Here is an 8,321-nt window from a genome sequence, read left to right as displayed (position 1 = left end):
CGGCGTTTTATTGTCATAGGTGGTACCCAAACACACGCAAACGGGTTGTTGTGTTATTATTTTTTGATACATTTTTGTTCTACTTCCATAAATCTGCATTCCCAGTGTTGTTCATAATATTAAAGAAAACAATGCGGGACTTTTACTTTGCCGGAAATGCCGCCCGCCGCCCTCCGCGTGTGTCTGTGTGCCTTCGGCGCGCTTGACAAAGCTTTGACCACGAACGAGCCAATAGGCTGTGGAAGGCAGAGTTGTCCCTGTGGCCGCCATTAAAGAAAGGAATCCATGAATTCAAATGGAAACCAACAGGAACCGAGGCTGAGGAAAATGATCGAAACGATCGATAAAATATAGGCCGGTGCCGGATTTCGACAGGTTTTCCACAGGATGTATTTCGTTTTTAGACCGGATTTTGCGATGGAGGAGTGAGACGGGACGTTTTGTTTTTTTTCGGTTTTTTTTTTTTTTTTTTTTTTTTTTTTTTTAAAGCACAGACCGTTTTGGGGCCAAGGGGGAGGGGGGGAGTTGCTTCTTTGCTCTCCTTTTCTTTTTGTTTTATGAACATTTGTCGCCTCCCCTCAATTTGTTTTTAATCGTGCGCTCTTCGAGATGTCGACTTGATGGCCACACTTTGTTTTATCTGCTTTTAAGCTCCGGCGGGAGGGGGAACCGCAGTCGGAGAGGGTTGTTGAATTAACTCTCCTCCAGCCAAATGTTCCAAAAAAAAACCCTCTCGCTGATTTAAGCCGCTGCACATCTTGGAAAAAACCCCGCAACAAATCCGCAAGATTGCCCCCTTTTCGATTCCCGGGAAGTGAAAACAAACAAAACAAACGATGGAGAGTCGGACCGCGCAGTGAAGGAAGGATGAGTTCTTGTTTCGTACCGAACGGGGCCAGCTTGGAGGATTGCCATTCCAATCTATTCTGTCTGGTAAGAGAGATTTAAAACTAAAGGGAAAAGCAGCCATTTTTAACTAGCTGAGCGAGGGGGGCTAAGCTAACGTTAGCCGCACACGGGCATCGCTTGATAGCAGCTTAGCTAGGCTTTACGGCCCTGTGTCCCCCCCCCCGGTCCGCCGACGCTCCCACGGCACCTCTCTGTCAGTCGGTTCCGAGGGGCCCTGTCCTCCGCCAGCTGCCCGTTGTTCTGCCACACTGTTCACTTTTTTCCTTCTTTTCCGCCAACTCGCTCGTTTAAATGACGCTCCACTTGTTTTCCACACATTTTCCCAGCAGCACATCTGTGTCGCCCGGTTAGCTCCGAAAACCCCCGATGTTGTTTCATGTCGTGTCCTTAAAAAGCTCGGACCGTGTTTCCCACAGACATGAGTTGTTGTGGCACTGCCCCCCCCTCCCCTCCCCCCTCGTTTATCACCAACTCACCATCGTGTTGTCATGTCCAGTTCTACATGCTGTATCGAGGGTCCGCTCATCTCACCGAGGGAACCCGCGGGGCATTTTGCAGTTTAAGTGTTTTTTCCTCGGACGCACGTCAGGTGCCAAGCTCGCACACTTCGTGCACACTTCGTCTGTGAGAAGTCGCCCCCCCCATGTGCTTCCCCCTGACAGCTCTTTTACAGCAACAAGCATGAAACAGGATTGTTTTGGGTGTAGCAGCATTTTGTTTTGCGAAGGCTAACATGTCATCGTGTCGTTTGCCAGTGCCCCCCAGGCCAAATTATATAATCTGTGGCATGCCTGCATTCCTGGGCATTACAAACATGGAGGTGGCTGCAAATCTCAGCTGCACTTTCTGTTACTGTTGGCTCACAGTAGCCAGTGTTTCCCCTACCATTGAATTGGGTGTGCGCCCCGCCCCTCCAACGGGAGCCCCCGCCCCCCCCAGAGTCACATTTTCATAAAAGATAATGATAATATATATATTTTTTTGTATTTAACATAAAATGCCCAGCACAAATCAGTTAAGGTCACTTTCCTTTTTACATTTTATTCCTCATTCCTTCGTAAAAGACTGTGGATGAAACTTAACGTGATTTGTGAAACCTAACCCTAACGAAACCCCCCCCCCCAACCAGTAAACCTAGGGGAGAACCTATCAACCTGGGAGGAAGCGTTTGTCTAATGCATTTCCTCGTTCGTCTCGTCTGCGGACGTCTTCTTCCAACACATCATGTTTGTCGGTTGTGGGTGGCTGTCGTTGGCCCCTAAATAGTTGCGGCCGTGCAGCCGACCGCTTGGAAGTTCACAGGTATTCTTTTAGAATCCCATTTGAGGGGAAAGGGTCCCACGGTCTTTGTAACTACAGCAAATGTGAAGGTGTTGCCCCCCCTCCCCAGTTTACAGTCCCTCAGCCGGCTGGATAATCAAGAACATGGTCCTGAATGTCAGCAGGCTTTACTACAGTTTCACTTGCAAGTTTGGCCGAGGAGTGTAATGCCACCTTGATGTGCTCGTTCTGACATCTCGCCTCCACATTTGAAGGCTGTTTGAAAAAAGAACCCCCTTTTACAGATTTATTGACACAGAATCAATTTGCAGTGCAGATTAAGTTAAAAGATCGCAAGGTATATATAGGCCGGAGATTGATTTGTTAACACATCTACCCAAAAAAAGAAGTTAAACGAGGAGCGGAATTCATCAATAGTGATATTGTTGGAGAATCCTGTACAATAACAATACAGTGAAACACCACACTGCTTTCATCACAAATTGACACAGCTTCCTAGCTGTCCGCCCCCCCGTAAAGGCAACGTCTCGTTTTGCAGAAAAAATCCCCCACTCTCTCAGTACTACGGCTTTTCGTGTCGATTGTGTGTGTGTATGTGTGTGCTGAACTTGTAATTACGATGTTTACGACAGCACTCGAAGGCAGCGTCGGCTACAGTGGACAGGCGGGGTGGAGGCTGGTAGATGTGGTGCTGTGCCTGTCTGGCTGACATTTTCCTGCACAGTGAGACTAAGCATAACACCACTGCTGTTATGACTCACTCACTGAACAGACTCCACTTTGTGGTTTTATGGTGAAAGAATGTGAACACATTGTGGCACTTTTTCCCTTCCTCGTTCGTCAGCGGATGGTCCTTGCCGTAGTATGATACAACTTGTTGCTTTCTTTCTCTTTTTTTTTGGTGCGTTTTTAAAGCAGGCTTGTTTGAATCAACTTGAAATGTAAGCTTAATTTATATTATTCTGTATGGTTAGGCACTTGTGCAGCTGGCTTGTCGTGAAATGTGTAGCTTAGGCTGCCATGCATTTCAGTGTTGGAGTAACTTCAGCACTTGGATCGAAAAAAAGTTTGTTTTGGCATTGAATGGGCCATACAATAAATGAACCCAAACTATCAAATTCAAGATAGAAATTCGCCTTCTCCTCTACCTAAAATGCATTTGTTAGTTTCATGTTTGCTCCACTACAGGGTTAACTGAAGGAGAGAGGTGACAGACAGGAAAACTGACAGGGGCGTCGTAGAGGAGAAGCATCTGCGACATGATTTGAGCAGCTTCACCTGTTGCTTGCTTGTGTCTTGAAAGGCAGGGAGGCAGCTGCTTGAACACAGTGTTCCCTACTGAGACCCAGAGCCCAAAAGAGGCCAGAGGGAAGGTGAGCAGCTGGCAAAATCAGGCATCGCAAACCTCCAAGTACGCATCACCTCAGGAAGGCTTCTTTGGCCATATCCAGTGTCTTTGGCCTGAGATTCCCTCCCGCAGCAGCGGTGTGAGTTTTGGCTTGGGCATATGAAAGATAAACCGTCTCATGACCCACATCGCTCGCACTGCCAGGAAATTTTATAAGCAGTTGCTCGCATACCTGAGCATTTATTAAGACACAGAAACGGGGAAAACTGTGCAGATACACTGTATGTGTAACACAAGCTGCAAGGAAACACACACACATCCTTGGCACCCTCGGTTTTTGCAGACAGACTGACTCTAATTAATTTTTGAAAGGACAGACAGAACAAATGCAGAAGGTGCATTTATCCTTGATGAAGAGTGAAGTACTCGTGTGTCTAAGCTTTGACAGAGGCGCTCATTCAGTTCTGCCTCTTCGAGCTCCGAGTATGTAAGGACAGAAGAAATATTCCTGTGTGCCGCTGGGATAATAGTAAACCCACTGTTGGGTTTAATACAGTCACGTGTTTTGATTAAAATGTGATAATGACAACAAAAACAGAGACACAAACTATGAGCAGGGAGATTTAAGTAAGTTTCTACATGGTTTTTAGAACCATATGCATAAAAAGTCATCCGTCTTAAACAGAAACATCTATTCTTAATCAGCAGTATATATGCAGGGCCCACTTTCTGTGTAAACAAAACCGACTGGTCTAGCAGGAAGAGGCTGGTTTCATTGAGAGTGACTCCAGACATTTTTTGTCAAATTGTCCAAAATAAGCTCAGCAGGTTAAAATGAACTAATTCAGCCCTGATTTCCCGCTCGCCGACAAATCCCGGATCTGCTGCAAATCGGAGGAAAATTTGCGTGAAATCAGGGCTCGCAAATCGGCCCTCGATCGCTATTTGTGAACTACCAATGAAGCGATCAAAGTGACTCGCAGACGTCTGCCAGGTATCTAGCAGCTTAATATCTGGACAAGTCGGGGAACCCCGGGGAACACGTCACCCCGATTTTTCTGCGTTTCCGTGTTTCTGGACAAATCATCTTGCAGACTATATGCGGGGCTTTTTCCTGTCGTGTTGTGTTTTCACTGATAATGAATGAAAACCCGGCTGGCTTTATTGGGGAATCATATATTAACACGCCAAGTTATATCTCTCCATCCACGCAACTCAGAGCGTCCGCTCAAACTACTTCCTGTTTCTGACCTTTTAATACGAGTCGTCTGCAGTATATTGCACAGATTTTTTCTGACGCCCATCGCGAAAGTGACAAACAATTCCTGTTTCGCTCGCGTGTTGTGTTTTTTCCTGTGTCACTTCTCGGTCTGTTTTTTTGACAAAAGTACTTTGGAGACATATCTCCCGGTGAAGGATCGTGTAGTGTGTGATCCCACTTCGCAGATGAGTCACGTAGTGTGAACAGCACAATGACCTAAAGCCTCACGGTTACAAGACAGCACGTCATGTAGTATTAACGGTACAGCGATCTGACGATTTTGAAAAAAAACGTGGTGTCCCGAGGCATGAGACCAATTTCCCTAAAAGTCACTTGAACTTTATAAAGCTTTGATTGGGTCCAGTTTAAGACAACCAATGTCTCCACATCCACACAGCACACACAGTATTGAACTTAACATCTCACTTTCAGTGATTTTGTGGAATTTCCCTTTAACATTCAAGCAGAAGAGAAAAGATGAATATATATGTCAGCGAACACTAATTGTCATTACACTTAATGACAATTAACTTCAGTAGCACTCTTTTATTCGGGGTAGTCCAACTACCTGTGGAAACGTTTTATATCCATATGTCCATTTCTTCCGTCTTTTATTTACAATATACAAATAACTTGATCGTGTTGGAAGGCAGATGCTTATTGCTCCATCGTGTTATCAGTAAGTCCTTTTTCAGTTTTTAACAATTCTTTCAAACAAGTGCAGTGCCTGTTCAAAACTTGCTTGTTATCTCATTAATAGTTCAATAATTTATTCAATCCTATAATCATTCTCATGTAATTGCCACGTCACTGCTGTGTTATTGTGACACTAATGATAAAACACCCAATCTGTCAGATACCTGGTCAAGAAATTCTGGACCACAAAGGATTGCTGTGACACAATTTATTTGGTACACCTACATAAAGGCTAATACACAGTATTATCACAGGCCCTGCAATAAATCCTGCCTCATCAGGATTAAGTTTTTCATTGAAAGGTTTTTTTATTTTAATGTTTGTTTTTGGAGGTCTGATTTGTGGTACTGTGTTATACTGGGAGGTGTTCCTAATTATTTGTCCATCCCATTTATGAATTAAGGAAAGCCTCTAGTATAGTTCAACAGCATAGAGCCTCCAAAATGACTATTAAAATGAAGTGAGTGTAGATTAATTTTAACTCTGTCCCTGAACTGGAGAATCGGTAATTTTAGTTTGAAGAACGTGTCATAAAACTTAAAATGGGTGTGACATGGGTGTAGTTCATCACTGGAGTAAAATGCACTTCAGAAAATCATGGCTGAAAGACAACGGTGAATGACACATAGTGTAATGTTTCCTTGTCATGACAACAAAGGTGCATATTTACTTGTTCTGTATGTTAAGAATCCTAATGTATGCTTTGGCGAGGATACAAAGCAAATGCACTGTTGCTGTGTCTAAATGAAGCACAGCGGGATGCTTTTGCTTCAAGTGTCCATGCATAGCTGTTGTACTGCTGTGATAAGCCATTAATGTGCAGAGCTTGGGTCTCTGACTAAAATACTCCTGCTTTTCAAATGATCCTATGTTAGGTTTTGTATCTGCAGCTTTAATTCTTTCGTTATGAATGATCTCGAGGATATGGAGTGCTTGCCCGAGCCCCAATGTAGTCACTGACTGTCATTTAATGTTTCTAATTTTTGTGTTTGTTACAAACCACTCATCCAAAATACTTCACAGTCAACACTGCACTTCCCTGGTTTCTCACAAAGACACCCGCCGAGTTTAAAGTCAAGTGATTTTCAAGAAAAGCAAAAGGGAAGACAGACAGAGCTTAGATCTGTTTCACTGTCATAAATGCTGGTGTAATGAGGAAACATGTAACTGGGCAATAATGAATAGTGTACCAGTTGTGGTTTGTGGTTTAGATTTCAAAAATATCTTTCCATTGAGCTGTCGTAAGTCTGTTCGCAACACAAGTGTGTGTGGAGGTGGTACGTCCTAGAATCCTGCAGCGCAGAGGAGTAGTTCACGATCAGAATTCATCAGCTGAGATTGTTTTTTTTCTTAATGATAAAGTTTGACAATCAGGGTGAAGGTGTCAGATATGCACTTAAAGTAATGAAAACATTGCATTCAGTGAGTCATATCTTACAGGGGATAATTGCTTGTTGACAGTATCCCGCAGCACTTGGTTATACTTCTCCCTGTATCCCTCAGTTGCTGTAGTATATGTTTTTTTTATGACATATATTCTAAACGAAAGATTAATATATTCAGTTTTCTACTTGGCAGAGAAGCTGCACAACACATGTAAGCATCTTGACAGTAACATAAACAGTTGCAAAAAGGCTGATGGATAGAGCTGTAATGTAAGATGAAGACTCTCGACTTCAGCTCTCGTACGTCTTGTAGGCTGTTCAATTTCATTCATGCTTTAACAGCAGCCGCGGCAGCAGCATTAATCTGTATTTTCGCTGCAAGTGCTACTGCAGAAGCTAAACATCAGAAACTAACCAGGTCAAAGTTTTAGTGGTCACAGGATTTTTCGTCAGTTCACTTTACACCGCGCCTACTGTGGCACTGCAGCAACTATAGATAATAACAAGAAGCACGTCAGTGTTTTCTCTGCATGCAATTTTAGAAGTCAGCTGATTCCTGGGTGACTGTTGATTAAAGTATTTAACCAGGTCAAGAACACACATGACTCTTGTGTTTTTTTTAAATTTAAAAAATAAATAAATAATGATATGCTCCATAAATACTAAAACGATAATCAATTAGACAGGTTCATTTTTTAACTAGTTGAATCAGTTAATTATTATTCCAAGTCCTCATTTAAGTGACAAATAAATGAATGGTGTAACTGGTTAATTGCTGTACTCATGTTTTTCTAGGTATGGGGGCAGTTTGCATTCCTCTATATGCTTTTGTGCTATGTAACTTTAATATGGATGAAGATGCAGTAGGAAATATTTAGGATTATAGGTGCTATAACCCTCTGTATAAGTATGTATTATGTACATTTTCACATATTTGAAAATGTCTTTATGTCTAACATGACTTAATGTTGACGCAAATACAAGACAATGCACTCACTCTACCTCAGCTCTAAAAAAAAGTCAAGGGATTATTTTTCTGCTGTTTTCTCTTTTGTTCCCTCTTGTATTAGATCTAGCCTGTGAGATCAACCGTTATGTACATATTTCCCTTGTATTGAGTGTTACCTTCATAAGAATTGAATAAACTCATAAGGGATATTTCAGACGATGCATGCTCATTTGAATGATCTTTGAAAATGAATAAATTGTTACCGAAAACACTCATTTGAATAAGCCTTATGTACTTCAAACTGAAGTATCAGTCCCCGGTGTCCCGCTCGATGCCTGGCTGACCGTTTGCAACACATAATCATGTCTATAAGTGTGAAACCAATATCTACGAGGAGAAGGGGCTTCTAATAAAACCTGTAGAAGACTTGTGAACTAAACCTTTTCAATACAGTGAAAAACACAGTACCAGGGGGGCCTGGCCGTGGTCAGT

The 8,321-nt window shown here is 42.8% G+C and overlaps 1 protein-coding gene across 1 annotated transcript in view; it reads left to right on the top strand.

Moving 5' to 3' along the window:
• Positions 1–238: 238 nt before the first annotated feature.
• Positions 239–8,321, top strand: part of med13a (mediator complex subunit 13a) — a 76,756-nt gene continuing 68,673 nt past the window's right edge. The window contains exon 1 of the mRNA XM_035625132.2: positions 239–933. Coding sequence (XP_035481025.2) covers positions 868–933 — 66 coding nt within the window. The 5' untranslated portion in view covers positions 239–867. The remainder of the gene's footprint in view (positions 934–8,321) is intronic.

The sequence above is a fragment of the Scophthalmus maximus genome, chromosome 2 (assembly GCF_022379125.1).
Source record: "Scophthalmus maximus strain ysfricsl-2021 chromosome 2, ASM2237912v1, whole genome shotgun sequence".
NCBI classification, from domain to species: domain Eukaryota; kingdom Metazoa; phylum Chordata; class Actinopteri; order Pleuronectiformes; family Scophthalmidae; genus Scophthalmus; species Scophthalmus maximus.
The sequence above is the reverse complement of the archived record's forward strand: the minus strand, read 5'-3'. Positions and strand labels throughout refer to the sequence as shown.